This window comes from Nannobrachium achirus (genome assembly GCF_963921795.1).
Source record: "Nannobrachium achirus genome assembly, chromosome: 17".
NCBI lineage: Eukaryota > Metazoa > Chordata > Actinopteri > Myctophiformes > Myctophidae > Nannobrachium > Nannobrachium achirus.
Genome location: NC_137824.1, coordinates 34,177,579 through 34,194,301, shown reverse-complemented (window position 1 = coordinate 34,194,301; position 16,723 = coordinate 34,177,579). Strand labels below are relative to the sequence as shown.

The window sequence follows — 16,723 nt, the reverse complement described above, 5'->3', positions numbered from 1 at the left end:
CACCACACCACACCACACCACACCACACCACACTGCCCACATGTGTCAGGTTTTACACTACTAAGGACCTGGGTAGAGTGGTGTGAAAGTGGTACTAAACGTGGTACTAAAAAGTATCCCATCTAGAGGAAGTCTGAGCTATGCCAAACAGGGCCAATGCCTGATAACTCACTGACTTTTAATTTAGACCACCAGGATATAGTTGTAATAGATATATAATAGATATAGATGTAATACATGATAATAGATTTTATTACCCGGCCTGTTTGGATTCTTGATTCTGATTGGTCGAGCGCTGAAATCAGCGGTCTGTTATCACCCGATAACAGACCGCTCCGCTCTATAACAGACCGCTGCCTAATCAAAGGCTCAGAGCACCTGCTGCAGTCAAGTTGCACTGCGTGAACCTTGTGCTGTAGCCAACATGTCAGCCATGTAAACAACCACACAGCGACATTTACAACTAAACGTTTATCTCAAGAATGTTTTTAAAAATATTTTAAGCGAGAAATAGAGGACGTAGTATCAGAAAATGGATTCTATCTAATCAGCACTTCCTTGTTTTCCAAGGCGACCGTGTCGCGCTGGGAGGACGCCCAGCGCGACACTTGTGGAACACTTCCAGCCGTCTGTAAACAAGGAAATACTTTGTTTTTTTTTTAGTTTTGAGTCAAATTATTACTTTTATTTAGTAGCCGGGTAATAAGCGGGATAATGAATGGCTCCTTGGTGAATGACGACAGATAACTTCCCTTCGGACTGATAACTCCCCTCGGCTAGCGCCTCGGGGAGTTATCAGTCCGTCGGTCAGTTATCTGTCGTCATTCACCGCGGAGCCATTCATTATCCCTTACATATTGTGCTGCTATATCTGCTATTTTTTAACAGTTGCATGAAATAATGGTTAAAGTGGTGACACAGATATGCGTAAATGGGTTGATAGCAGATCCGCAAGCTCGAAACGCACTTTTCGAGATTGTAGATCTGCTATTTTTGAATTTGAATCTCGAAACATCACAGTTTTGGACATACGTCGTGAGGTTTCCACCCGACAAGAGACGAAATGCATGGTCGTCGGTAGAACAGCCGCAAAACCAATCTATTCCACGCCCAAAACCAATCATAACACTGCACAGAGAATTTGTATTGGTTCTGCAATGCAGCTTTACTTTTTCCTCCCCAACTCTCCACCTCGTTTTAGCGACGAAACCAGTGGGAGCCATCGGTATCGAGCGAGAAGCATTTAGAGAGCGCCTGAGTCCATATCTGACCTGAGCCACAGTGGCACAGTTTACCTGCACTGCTGCAGCTGGAACATCAATGTTTTAGCATCGCTTTACCCTTACTGCCTGACCTTCCAATCTATACCCAGCTGTGTTGTGTGTTGACGATGGGTTTTCATAGTAGGAGCCCGCGCACGCACGCACGCACGCACGTTTCTCAAGTACATTTTGAATTCCGGACTTTTACTTGTAACTTGTAAGGTATTTCATTCTATATTGCAGTATTGATACTTTTACTTAAGTAAAATATGTGAGTACTTTTTCCACCATTGCACACGCACACGCACACGCACGCACACACACACACACACACACACACACACACACACACACACACACACACACACACACACACACACACACACACACACACACACACACACACACACACAAAAGAGAGAGAGGGGTTGTCATCCGGGATGAGTCATAGCCAGCCCCCGGGGCGGAGTGGAGGAGAGTTGGGTGGTCCTGGAGGTGAACCGGATGATGCATGGCTGCTGATGATGATGCATGGGGGGCCTCATCATTACAGTACTGTCTGCACATGCATGTGTTGCACACAGTGGTGGAAAAAGGACTCACATTTTTTACTGAAGTAAAAGTATCAATACTGCAATGTAGAAATACGTAAGTAAGTCCGGCATTCAAAATTTACTTGGGTAAAAGTACAAAAGTATTCATATAAAAATGTACTTAAAGGACTTGTTCATCTATTGATTACTCACACCATGGATGGATATTTTTTAGTTTTTTGTTGCATTACTAAGACAATCATTTGATTACAATAAATGTACCCCCATTGATTCCGGATGGGGACCCCATGGCAAGACTTGTTTTTGTCCGTGGCAAATTGCCGATTTTCTTTTTTACACACCATCATAATGTTCTTATTCTCATCATAAGACCCAATTACTGAATGACAGTCTCCAGGTTTTAATCAGAATATTTATGACACGTATTTACTATGACACTGTGGCATATCAGGAGTCCAACTAGTACTAGTGGTTCTCAAATGTTTTATTTGCAAGGACCCCCATAACACTGAGTGTATACAAATGCCCCTTACGGGTCCATTTGGTTTCATTTATACACACTCAGTGTTAAAGACCTGCTATGGTCATTCAGGGCTAGCTCTCCACGTGTTTCTGGTAATATTATCGTCTTCTCGTTTTGTATGTCGGTGGCCAAAATGCAAAATGTCCACCACAAGCCAACATGGCGATGTCCCCCTGGTCCAGTTTCATTTCACCCTACCCTGTTTGAAGGTGTAGATGGTGTCGCTGGCAGACAGGTTGGTGCTGGTGACGAAGTTGGCGCGGCCGGGCGCGTCCACCTCCACCCGCGACCAGCGCTCCAGGTTGCCGTGGTAACCGCTCACCTCGCCGGTGGGGAGGGTGACGTTGGTCACGTGACCCTCGCTGTTGTACCTGCGGGACAGAGAGAAGAGGCGACTCAAAGTGGATTCCAGGGACTCTATGGGTTCCTTTATGGGGGTCTAAATTGACCCATACAAGTCTGTAACTCTGACAGTGTACAAAATGGAACCAAAACTCTGTGGGGTGAGTAATCGATAGAAAAAAGTCATTTTGGGGGTGAATTACTCCTTTAAGAGTTAAAGTACTCGAGTACTTTGCTTTTAAAAGAAAAATAATCTTTTGCATTGCTGTATAAATGTATGTGTGGTTCGGCTGTTTTCACTATTTGAAATAAGTCTTCAAAGTAAAATATTTGTCTTGTACTTTTAATTTTATTTTATTGAAACAGTAGTAAAAGTATCCAAAATACAAAAAAATACCTACAAAGTACAATTCTCAAGTAAATGTATTTTGTTACTGTCAACTCGCGGGAGGGGAGGGACACTTTGTAATTGTATGTGTGCTCAAATGGACACAGGGGTGCATTAATGCACACACAAGCACACACACACACACACACACACACACACACACACACACACACACACACACACACACACACACACACACACACACACACACACACACACACACACACACACACACACACACACACACGAACGCGTGCTTACACACACAGAAGGACACTATCTTTGGTTCTCTTTCTCATGGTGGCACAGAGGAAGTGTCACAGGTGATTTATACACGTAATTATCCAGCTGTGGAATTTGAGACAGAGACCGGGCTGCCAGCACTGAATAATCCAGGCCGTGTGTGTGTGTGTGTGTGTGTGTGTGTGTGTGTGTGTGTGTGTGTGTGTGTGTGTGTGTGTGTGTGTGTGTGTGTGTGTGTGTGTGTGTGTGTGTGTGTGTGTGTGTAAATACTAGTTGCAGGGAAGTGCCTTGGCTAATCTGTCAGTAGAGTAATGATAGAGTGAAGATGGTCTCTGCCTCCAGCTATGTGTGATGCCACCATAGATCTCACCACCAGATGGCACTCACACAACTCACACCATGTCACACTCACATCCATCTGCAAAGACACACATACACAGTCACATGTGCAGACACACTTGCACACGTTCACGCACTCACACAAACACACATATGCACACACACACAAACACACACATATGCACACACACACAAACGCACGCACGCACGCACGCACACGCACACGTACACGCACACACACACACACACACACACACACACACACACACACACACACACACACACACACACACACACACACACACACACACACACACACACACACACACTTCTCTCATGAAAGGCTATGGGCATAGCAGCAATATTGGGAGGAATTGGGCAGCTTTGGGTGCTGATATAAATGATATGTTATGGAACATTAGTAGAGTCCAACAAATAGAGTCCAACTAGTAATAGTGCCAGTGGTTTTCAAAGATTTTATTTGCAAGGACCCCATAACTCCATTTTGGTTCCATTTGTACACTCTCAGAGTTACAGACCTGTTATGGTCATTCAGGGCCAGGCACGTGCACACATAGACATCAAAGGGGGCTTGAGCCACTGCTCTTAACCGTCTGTAAAAAGTGCCCTCTCCAGACCATGAATGCATGGCACTTTTAGAAATTTCAGCCCCTTAAATTTTGACTAAAATGTTCACCACAACCCAACGTGGCGAAGACCCCATGAGGAGACACACAATGGCCGCTCGCTCTGCCAGCTACAGACTCACAGTCATTTGGAATAATAGGTGTATCAAGGACTCTGACTTCCATAATGATAGGACTGTTAGGGCGTGGTTATTGTACTGATTGCACAGTGGACACTGTCACTTTTCCTCCACATTGCACTGATTGAAATAGACACTTTATCTGATTGGCACTGGACTGATTGTAATGGACACTTTATTGGTTGTGGGGTGAGATGCGGTGAGGACACTGTAACCTTGTGCCGTTGTTTTTTCTGCACAGTGCAGGATAGTTGTATAGGTGTATACTATAGTGTACTGTTGTTCTGTATTGAAGCAGAGGCGTCAATTGGGTATGGCAAGGTATGGGCAGCTGCCATACCTTGGCTACAGGGGGAAAAAATAAACATACTTCTTAAAATAAATTCATCATGCCTGTTGCTAAGGTATGGTAACATGACCGCCTTGACCGGTGTCTTGCACGTGTAAAGGCCCATTCCCTCTGGGCAAAATAATAGATAAAAAAAAATATCTGTGACATTTTTTTTAATCTGTATCTTACCATCCACTTGAATGGAGAAAGAGATTTTTTTATCTGGCGAAACAGATTATTTTATCTGTTATCTGGCCCAGTGGGAATGGGCCTTAACCCTTATTTTTTATCAAATAGGTAGCGTTCTCCAGTCAATATGTTGGTGGGAATTACTATCTTCCAACACAGCAGAAGTACGTGTAAACATGTGCGTTACCCAACAACACTGAACTGAGTAACACCTTTTCCTGTCCCCCTATGCACACAGGCAGGTAGGAACTAATGAGTCAAAACAAGGAGGGCACAGATAAATACAACTTCACAATAATAAGGAATGTGCCAAAACTAAAATGATAAATGAAATACTCTGTGCGCATTACCCATGCTACACATGTGCGGCTTCGTGCGCGTGCAATACACCAGTCATGTTGCCATACTTTAGCTTTTGCTGAACTGACGCCACTGCTAAAAAGATAACACACAGCAGGAAGTGGGTGCGACAAAAAGACAAAAACCGAGACTCACTCGTAGACGGTGGTCCAGCTGTTCTCGTCGCTCTTGGTGGCCAGCAGGCCGCTGTTTCCGTGGTAGGTGAGGTGGGCCACGTCGTGGCCCTGCGCCGACACCTTGCGCAGCGTGCCGCTGTTGCTCAGCGACAGCCAGTACACCTGGCCGCCGGGCAGCGCCAGCCACAGGGGGACGCTGTGGGCGTCCCGCCGCACCTGCAGGCCCCGGCCGTCCCGCGACGTCACCCCCGACAGCTGGCCGTCCGAGCCGTACGTGAAGTTGTACAGGATGTGGCCCGTGATCAGGTGCTTGGTGTGGAGGTGGGAGCCGTTCTGGGGAGACAAACAACGGTGTAAAGTAACTGAGTGTATTTACTCAAGTACTGTACTTAAAGGTAGGGTAAGTGATTTCACTTAAGTTTCAGTTTCAGTTTTCTTGTAGGTGACATTCGGGGGCCTTCCTCCAATTACAATCAAGTGGGGGCGGGCCTTGGTGCGCGTAAGGCCCAACCCCACTCGACCATGATCAGAGGAAGGCCCCACTCTATCCTGATTGGAGGAAAACCTGTCACCCAACAGTTTTGGTGGAGCAACTGAAATAGCTTTTCTCTCCTCACAGGGGATTAGGCTGATGGACCAAAACACTCTATGTAGTAGTAACTAGTAATATCAGAACATAGACCCATTTTTGTTATTATCTGAATTAAATTAAATTAAATTACTTACCCTACCTTTAAGTAACATGTATAGGTACCTCCCCCAGAAACATTAACACTGGGATAATGGTGCATTTTAACAGGGAGTGCCCAAAAATCTGGAGAAATTTAGGGTCAATTCAGGAGCCAAGACGGAGACAGGTAAGAGTCTCCTGGTGATATCAGCAGTGTTGGCAGGTATGATATGAGATCTCCACCCTACCAGTAATAAATCCAAAGTACTGGCCCAAGATCTTTTTCAAAAACAGCAAAAAAAAAAAAGAAAGAAAGCAATATTAATATAAGCTGGCGAGTTTGTATATTGGCTATTTTTGCCCGTTTGGGCATTTATTTACGAAAAAACAAACCATAAAAAGATGAAATATGGAGGCACATGGTTCTGCCCAGGAGCGGCGATATGATAGATGATAGATCTTATCATTTTAATATGATAGATATATATTTTAAGGAACGAGATGAGGAATTCAATATCGAGGCAAGGGGACCCTTCTCTACCCCTGAATGATCTCCCCTCCGCCTCTCCTCTCGTCTCCACTCTATCTTTCATTAGTCAGACGTTTTGATTCAATAAGGGCGACATGCAGAACGCGGAGGTGGTGTACCATGTTGAATCATGCAACTCTGTAAAGTGCATGAAGTTATAATTAAAGTTAACACCATATTCCGTTCAACCATTGCTTTTTCTGGCCTTATGTGTACACTACAGTAAGCTCTGTTGCCATGGCAACGTTCATACCCCGGTGCTAATTCATATAGATAGAGTGGTATGATGTTGCTGTGGGATGTGAAAGGCAGCGAGGTTATTCTTGACCTTGTACAGGAATAGAATAGACACTTGCCTTCGGCTTGGCGGTGGCAGATTTAAAACTGGGGCCGAGATAACAATGCACGATCATGAAACACATGCCACAGAGACGATGCCCAGCCAGCCTCCGGCACTATATTCCACTCAGTAACGACAGCCTAACACTGCATAATGTGGGAAATGTTATTTACAAAGCAGAGTGCAAAGAGCTAAATGTCGGTGTTGGTTAAAACGTCCATGTTCAAGAATTCAGTGTGGCAACACAAGCTGGTACCCAGGCCAGAACATTCTTTGTGTGTAAAAGAGTGTTCTGAATGAGTGCGACGGGGGAAAGGAAACAAGTGCATTTACTCAAGTAGCCTACTTAAGTGCAATTGTGAGGTAGTTTTGCATTAATTGAGTATATCCATTTGTTTATACTTTAAACCAGGGGTCTTCAACAGGGGTCCGGGTCCCCTGGGGGGGTCCTCCAAATTTTTTAGTGATAGAACGTTTTTTTCTCCTTTTTTATATTAACAACTTGAACCCTAGTGTCCATATTCTGAGAACTTTAACCAAAATAGCAGATCTACAAGCTCACAACGCCTCGCGCTGTGAGGCGTTGTGAGCTTGTAGATCGGCTATTTTCGGCAAAGCGCTTTGGTGAGAAGGGGAAAAAAGAGCAGACGTACAGAGTGAAAGGGCAAGTTTGTTAAGTATTGACGGTTCAAGTGGTTACATATTTGAAAACACAAATTGACATGAATACACTCATGATTGTGCTGTCAAGCAATGAAACTATGGAATCTATGATTAGGTTTTGAGGGTCCCTGCTTCATCTCTCTCTCAACTAAGGGGTCCTTGGACTGAAAACGTTGAAGGCCCCTGCTTTAAACTTCTACTCCACTACATCTCAGAGGACAATATGGTACTTTATTCTCCACTACAGTTATTTGGCAGCTTTAGCGACTATAGTTTCTTTGCAGATTATGAAATTAGATTATGAATACAAAAAGTGCTCTGACTGATAAAAAGGACTATGCAAATAAAGGTTAAGCTACCGAGCAGAACATGAAGTGATCAGTAAATCACCACCTTTAACAGCTGCAATATTGAAGTGATTAATTAACACATGAATGCATTACTAATTACGGTCAAACAATATATGATTGTGATGAAATGGGCCATTCTGCATAATGAATATTTATAATAACTTATAATGAATGCTGGCATCAGAATATAGTCTAAGTGTATTGTTATGCCAATACGGCAAGGCCGTCTGGGAATTGAAAGGCCACCACTTCGACCCTTGGCTCTCCCAGTGTACCTGAGCAAGATGCTTGGCCCCTGACAGGAATTTCCATACTATGCCCTGATATGCAAGATCCATATAGTGTACATTGTGTGTATGTATTTGAGTAAATTGTCACTGTCGGGCAGAAACCTTGTATCTCCAAGTTTCAAATGTGTGTGTTTTTTCGTAAAGTAAAGCCCTTCTTTATCATACAAAAGTGTTGCACGAAACTAGTGAAAATAGCAGATCTACAAACACACAGTGTGCTTGTAGATCGCCTATTTTCACTATTTTAAATCATTTTTTTTAAATGATAAATACAAATCGAACGGTTAATTTGGACATACAAGGTCCACCCCGACAACAATGAAATGCTCTGACACATTGTTGGTCAAGACAGACTCAAAGACTTGTTGGAAGATTGCTTCATTACTGTCTGCTTGACCTGCTATCTTGAACCCCATTGCCCCCGCCGGCGGGGGCAAAAGGTGTTGACCTCTGAACAGCTGTCAATAAATGTCAATAAATCAATAGAGACCAAATAACAGTACAATTTCATTGTTGATTATTGTTACAGTGGTCCTACAGTATAGTAATCAGCTGCCATTGTACTTTTCATCCATACATTACTCATATTACAGTATTATTACTACTTATTGTTACTCGTTTTTATCATTTTTCACCCTATACTTTAACATTACTAATATTACAGCACTACTCTCACTAAAACATCTGTAGAGTTTACATAGTTTGGAATATATTCATACAATTTTGCCTATCAATTGATGACACCTTGGTGAACAATTTCTCTATTCAATATTTATGTTTTCAATGAGGTCTTGAGGCTCATTCACTATTCAGAAGGCAAATTTTCCATAGGCGGAGGTCTTTTTCAATCCTCTTTTCCTAGCTAAATAATCAGAGCAGGACAATTTGGTAAGAGAAATGTGATGTTTTACACTGCATATGTGAATTTTCAGGGGTTAGCTGACATTTGGTGGGACAAGATTAGCCACAATCATTGTAGTTTTGTGTCCACAACTGTTCCAATTTGGGCATACATTTTAGGCGGATTTTTCCCCTGGACCCCCCTGGGGCTTAAGAGGTTAAGAGTAATGAAACATGAACACATTATGATATCTGGCAGGGTCACACTGACCAGCTACTGGAAACGAGTGTGTACTGGCCACTGGGACATATTAGGATAGCAACATGGATGCTGTAAGAATAGATTTCTCTCTATGTTTGCTCGATAGGGAAAGAAAGAGGATAAGCTGCCTGAAACTACAGTAAGTGAGCCGGCCGCTTGCCGCTTGCCACTAGGCTGGCATTAGCCGGCCTGATAACATGGATTCACTCACACGTGAGTGAATACACGTTATCAGGCTCTCGCGTGTGCTAGATCCTACAGTAGAACCAGTGTTGTTAATTGTACTTGATGCTGAATAAAGAGTGAACATGCAGACTGCTCTATCGTCTTTGCTCAAAGTGCCTCGCTCCTCGAGAGATTCTATCACAAGAAGACCAAGAGAGGAATTCCTGTATTATCTGCATAGTAAACTGGCATCCATTCCACAAAGGTGACAAGAAGGGATACACAGTACACGTTGACCGGATTCCCCCCAGGGCTTTATATTAGACCCCCTCCTGTCTGTGACGAAGATAGCCGATGTACAAGCTAGCTCACAATGCATCACTATGCAATGCCTTTGTGAGCTTGTAGATTATCCGATCGGATAATTATGAATAGGGATGCTAGAGTTCAAGTGGTCAGGTAAAAAAAAGTAAGGTGGTTGGTCAGAGTGTTGACACTGGTTTGCAACCTTTTCTGGATCAAGGACCGCTAGATAATCTTGACCACACATTTTAGTGTATGGGAGGGGCTTACAGTACATGTACAGTATGTATCAACATATTTGTTTTTGTAGGCTAATTTCTGATTTGGGCCTAACTATAGGTTAGGCCTAAATGGGTTAATTGATCATTAAAATAAACATGCTCTGGATATGCACCTGGTCCACCCATCTGACCACTCAACACAGCAGCTGAATGGTTGCTGTGTTAACCCATTAAGACCTGAAAAATACCTAGAAATTTCTTCCAAATCCGAATGTTTTCTTTATCTGTGGTGCTCAAAGCTTACACAGAATGGTGTGTAGGGATAGGAATCAATTGGGGAGGAAAAAGGGGCTAAAAAGGGAACCAGTGTGTTTACCTCAGTGGTTCTCAGCCTTTTCAGGCTGTGACCCCCAAAATAATCATAGTTTAACTGGGGACCCCCCTACCCTGACGAGCACTAAGTTGAGGCATCACATTTTGTATAACACGGTTCTAACGTTGTGAGCATGTAGATCGGCTATTTTCACAATTTCTGCCTCTAATATTTGCTAATTTGGCTAATGTTTAATTTGTCATTTTAGAGGTATTAAAAAGTCCTTGTCACTTTAGAAGACATGTGCATACATACCCTCTATGCACTTAAACTTTATGTTAGTTTGTTTACTGTTGAGTGAGAAAAAAAGCTAATCAACCCTAACCCCCAAATCATTTGGGGACCCCCCTGGAGGTCCCGACCCACAGGTTGAGAACCAGCGTGTTTACCTGGCTGAAGAGGTAGAGCTCCTGGTCCAGGGGAGAGCTGATCTCCACCAGGCCTCCGGCGGGGCTGGCCTGGGGCTGGTTGGGGCTCACGGCTCTGAGGCGGATGTTCCCCAGGTCGGCGATGTACAGCGTTCCGTTGGGGGCCACGGCCAGAGAGGAGGGCGCTTTGAGACGAGCATCGCGGGCATAGCCTCCGTCCCCTGGATGATGGATAACGGAGGACATGAAATGTGGTGAGGTGATAAATCAAACGCAACGTAAAAAAAAAATGAAAAGGTGTCTCTTCAGAAGTTAAAGCATGCATGCACGACGGTGCACGCACACACAGGCACGCGTCAGAAACACACATATACTGTACTGTACAAGGGCTGGTCAAAATGTTGTAAGACCTTTCATTTACTGCTTATATCGTTTTAGAGATTTTAGCGATTTTGATTTCAGTGGGTGGGGGCATGCGCAAAATAAGCCAACGATTTAACTATTGCTATTTACAGTAACACTACTACCATTCCCAAGATGGCGGTGCATCTTGGGAATGGGCTTATTGTGTCTAAAAAGACATATTTAGCCACTTGTACGCATGCCCCCACCCGCTGAAATCAAAATCGTTATAATCGCTAAAACGATAAAAAGCAGTACATTTTAACACTCATATTTTCTTTTCCCTAATTACAATCTGAATTATGAACTCTTGTTGTAAAAAACAAAACAAAGTCCTATAACATTATTGTGAAATGCCCCAAAGATGTTCACCTATACTAACATTCACAACATAGATGCCTTATCAGACAACGTCACACTGATAGCGACCAGCGCAGGCATGGCTTCAGAAGAACCTGAGCGCTTAATAACATGAGCATAAGATGATGCACGATGATATGTCCCACTAGGGAGCACCTCGTCAGCAAACAGAGCACACAGGAGGATGTGGAATGAACCGAAACCAGCGCTCCCCAAAAACTACAGGCTTGGGGATCTGTTGGGAATTGATTACATGCAACCGGCCGGCCACCTGCGCGTGCAGTCTCGATGTTTGTAAACAAATAATTGGGTCTATAGGGACGATTTAACCACAGCTAGTGGATAAATATGGCAACTTCTTCCCTGTCTCATGTTATGTTGAGCCGTGCACCAAAAAGACTTTATCTCATTTGGAGTGTTGCAGGCTTTCTGCTCTGTTGCAGATATCTTTCTCTACTAGTACATTTTGATGCCAACACTTTCATACTTTTACTCAAGTACATTTTTTTATTCCAGACTTTTATTTGTAACAACACATTTCTATATTGCAGTATTGATACTTTTACTTAAAGATGAAGTGCCATGATTATTTCCCCCCCTAAAACATGATTATCAGGTATTATGATTATACTAGGAGGAAGATTTTTTCCAAAAAAGTGTACAGAAAGAGTTAAAATTAGGTTTTTATGTGGCCACATCCACCAGTTCATTAAGTATGCCTGGTTGTCATGGTGGGTGGTGACCCAGCTGAAGTTAGCCACACCCACGTGTGTTGGGTGAAAGGTAAAAGGGGAGGGGATGATTATCTCCAGTTAGAGTGATGTCCCTCTATCTGTGTTTTTGGATCGGCACTTTTGACCCACAAGGTGGCAGCCTCGAGAAAGAAATCCAAAATACAAAGTGAATACATAATTGCTCATAACAACCACACCAGGGTGTCTAATGAAATACTGTCAACCTCCGGCTAGAGACATGAAAACCAGAAAAAGTACAAAACTATGGCACCACCTCTTTAAGCAAAAAATGTGAATACTTTTTCCACCACTGTAACTACATTGGATCTAATGGAACGCAGCCGATCCTTTCTTACACTTCCTGAACAGTATCGTTTTGGACATACTGTATACACCTGGCGGTGACAAAATGTAAATAGGCTTCTTCCTCTATAGTTGGATATGAAAGTCAGCAGAAGACTATAAGTCAGAGATGATCTGGGTGTTATCTCTGTAATGTCCAGCAAAAGCAGCACATCTTTGGGCCACAGTAGTGGGAACCGGTCGTACGGTACAGTATGTCTCCATACTGTATAATATACCTCCTTTAGTTTTGAAGGCCTTTCCAGGACATATCCTGCACTCATACTGTCTACTGTAGCAGCCTTGTGCCGTCCAGACACTTCTCAAGTCCCCTCTTCGCTGTCCATGTTTCAGAAGCGTACAGCAGCTACAGTAGGAACGCTTTCAACACCCGGCTCTAAAAAGGGAAGTCTAGGTAGCTCTGGGGACTCCTGACAGGAGGAATTTTTGTAGCTTGTTACAGGCTGTCCAGTCTTCTTGACCATTTCTGATGAGAGAAGGGCCGTCCTACTGTCTGCCATACAGGACCCCAGGGACTGTACTTTAAAACCATCTCCTTCTTTGATGTTCATCCTTCGACAGGTTGGTGTTCCTCATAGAGAATCATACATTCAGTATTATATTTGGCCTTAAACAAATAAGCCCACCTTGCAGCAGCCACTTCCAATGAAGTGAGAAGCAGAGGCTGTGGCATTAGAGGAATGTTTGGGTTTTTTGGGGGGGAGAATGGAAATCAGTGGTGTAAAGTATGTCCAATATATTACTTCTACTCCTCTACATCTCAAAACATGTACTTTTACTCCACTACAAATTTGAAAACTTTAGTTACTTGTTACTTTTGATTATTATTACAAAACATACATTACCCACTGCAGCCCTATATAAATTTCGGCCATTTGAAAATAGCCGATCTACAAGTTTAGATCAGCTATTTTAATACATTTTATACACTTGAAAACTTGTGAAATGGGACATTCTGCATAATAAGTACTTTCTACTTTGGATACTTTAATTACATTTTGATACCAATACTTTTGTACTTACTGTAGGGTTAGGGTACATTTTGAATTCTGGACTTAACAGAGTATTTCTATATTGCAGTATTGATACTTTTACTTGGGTAAAACATTTGAGTACTTTTTACAGCACTGATGGAAATATTTAACCACATGAAGCCAAGTGTCCCCTTTCTCGTCATGACATCATTATAGGCAAACATTCTGCAAAAACAGGCAAACATTGGTGAAAATAGCAACGTGGCATGTTGTGAGTTTGTAGATTGGCTACAGGGTTTTTAGAGTGGTTAAACTGTGTAGCGTATCATCGTTGTCGGGTGAAAACCTTGTATGTCCAAAACCATTCGTTTTGCATTTTTCATTTTAAAAATTATTTAAACTAGTGAAAACAGCCGATCTACAAGCACACAACGCCTCACACCGCGGGGCGTTGTGTGCTTGTAGATCTGCTATTTTCACTACTTTTGTGCGACGGCCTTGTACGATGAAGCAGGGCTTTACTTTGTGAAAGAATAATACACATTTGAAACTTGGAGATACAAGGTTTCCACCCGACAATGACGATATACTGCTCCAGGATTTCCTATGCATTCGTGCAAATGGCAAATAAAGTCTCTTCCATTCTAAACTACTGTATACCTAAATAAGACATGTATTATTGACTGTACATGTCAATCAAGTCGTTTTTAGAAAAAGCCTGATCGGCTGTTTTGTCAGCACACCAGATTCTGTCAGCACTTGCAAAAACACCCCGAGCCTTTCCAGTGGTGGAAAAAGTACTCACATTCTTTGCCTAAGTAAAAGTATCGATACTGCAATGTAGATGTACTCTGTTAGGGTGCCCTCACACCAAAATACCTAGAGTGGAATCTGCCAATGCATTTCAATGAGAATGGAGCGTATTTTGCCAGTAGAGGATTTCTGCAAAAAACGCTCCATTCTCATTGAAATGCATTGGCGGATTCCACTCTAGGTATTTTGGTGTGAGGGCACCCTTACAAGTAAAAGTCTGGAATTCAAAATGTACTTGAATAAAAGTATGAAAGTATTGGCATAAAAAAGTACTTAAAGTAACAAAAGTAAAAGTGCAAAATGTTTGAAAATAGCAGATCTACAAGCTCACAACGCATCGCGCTGCGATGCGTTGTGAGCTTGTATATTGGCTATTTTCAAACAGCCTACGTATAAAATAGTGCTAAAGTGGTTTATGTATGTTTTATAATATTAACATTTATATCTGCAAAGTAACTAACTCAAGTTTTCAAATAAATGTAGTGGAGTAAAAGTACAATATTTGGATCCCAGATGTAGTGGAATAGAAGTAAAGGTATTGGAAATTGGAAATACTCGAGCAAAGTAAAAATACCTCAAAGTTGTACTTAAGTACATTACTTAAGTAAATGTACAGTTACTTTACACCACTGACCCACACCACACCAACTGTGTAAAGACACACAACACACAAATGCAATGACAGAAAGAAATACATTAAAAAAAAAAAATCGCCATGAGCTTTTTTTTATCAGCGTGGCTCAGATTCAGAAGCGTGGCCATTTGGGATAGAAGAGAGCTCCCCTGTAGAGGGATTGTGATCGCCTTAAAAGAGAGACCGCAGCCTTATCAGATGAGGGCGGTGTGTGAGGGCGGTGTGTGTTCAGATGGCTGCTGGTGGTCCATATAAGGCTAATAGGTGGGCGAGACCCTTCAGATCCTGTCAGCAGTCAGGGTCACGACCCTCTGACGGCTGAACGCTCACTGCAGGCGGTGCTGTTTATCACCATGCACATTTATGCGTGGGTGTGCTATGTTCGTGTATGTGTGTATGTGTGTGCGTGTGTACGTGTATGCATGCTTTTTGTTGTGTGCATGTGTGTATGTATACAGTATATCGTCAATGTCGGGCAGAACGTTTCAAATTTGAATGTTTCTTTCGTAAAGTAAAGCCCTGCTTCATCATACAAGACTGTCGCACAAAACAAGTGTATAGCCAATCTACAAGCACACAAGCCTCGCACCGCACGTGCGTATATGCATGCATATCGAGTGTCTCCAATTGTGTGCGCGCATAGCGGCGTGTGTCCAATGTGAGCGCGCGGTCGCCCCAACATTCGCTCGTGCAGCCGCAGTGTTGAGTGGCATGCATGTTTATGGCGAAGCCGAGAGCCGCGTGAAGAGAGTAATCATCTGTTAACAGCATGACACGATGGGAAATATGCAATGTGCGCCCCGACAAATAGGAATGGTTACAGTCCACTGGCCCGTGGCGGGTGGCAGACACTTCCCTCCGTCTCCAGCAGAAAAGGGGACTGATTTTTTTTTATGACTAGAATTAAGTGATAGAATCCCACCCTAGGAGATTTACAATGAGAGCTGTTACTGTAGTGCAACTGTCAAAGGAACATCTGCTACGAATGTCTCTTTCTTTTGCTTCTGCCCGCTCCGTTCCATCTCAGGTCGCCTCTCTCTCTCTCTCTGCGATTGGACAATCGGTTAAAAGACCATTCTTAGGTCAGAGCGGGGGGTCTTCAAACGTTTTCCAGTCCACGGACGCCTTTAGCTGAGAGAGGGTTGAAGCAAGGACTCCCACTGTATTGTATAAAACTGCGTTGCAGATTGTACTTTTTCATAGATTTCATAGAATGTATATTAATGCTTTTAGTGTTTGTTTGTTTGTTTGTTTACACATTATCTTTTCTATTAACTCACCAACAGCCACGTGACGAGTTTGATGATAATGTCTGTCCAAAGTGCCAGTGACGCGCAATTTGGAATCAGATGGGCTGTGTTGTGAATCCAAATAACGCGGCAGTGACGAGTTTGACAAGTTAATTGTTTTAATTCATTTAATTGAAAAGAATCCAAAAAAGATTGCCAATCCGCGGCCCAATAGTGCCCAGTTTATTATGCTTCCGGGTTAGGCCGGAAGCAGGAAGACAATTCTCCATTCACTCCAATGTTAAGCAATGGAAGAAACAGACCTTTTCTCCGATTCATTTCCACGTCAGTCTGCACGCTTGTGCTAATTCGCTAGCTTGCAGCTCTGGCCTAGTAGGAAGCTCAGTTTTATTTTTCACAGCTCATA

At 43.0% G+C, this 16,723-nt stretch overlaps 1 protein-coding gene across 1 annotated transcript in view; it reads right to left on the bottom strand.

The window, feature by feature from the left end:
- The window catches only part of tenm1 (teneurin transmembrane protein 1), a gene marked incomplete at both ends in the record, with an annotated part of 491,087 nt that overhangs the window by 55,060 nt on the left and 419,304 nt on the right, over positions 1 to 16,723 (bottom strand). The window contains 3 exons of the mRNA XM_080745426.1: positions 2,538 to 2,710; positions 5,433 to 5,746; positions 10,809 to 11,008. Of these exons, the coding sequence (XP_080601552.1) occupies positions 2,538 to 2,710; positions 5,433 to 5,746; positions 10,809 to 11,008 (687 nt within the window). The remainder of the gene's footprint in view (positions 1 to 2,537; positions 2,711 to 5,432; positions 5,747 to 10,808; positions 11,009 to 16,723) is intronic.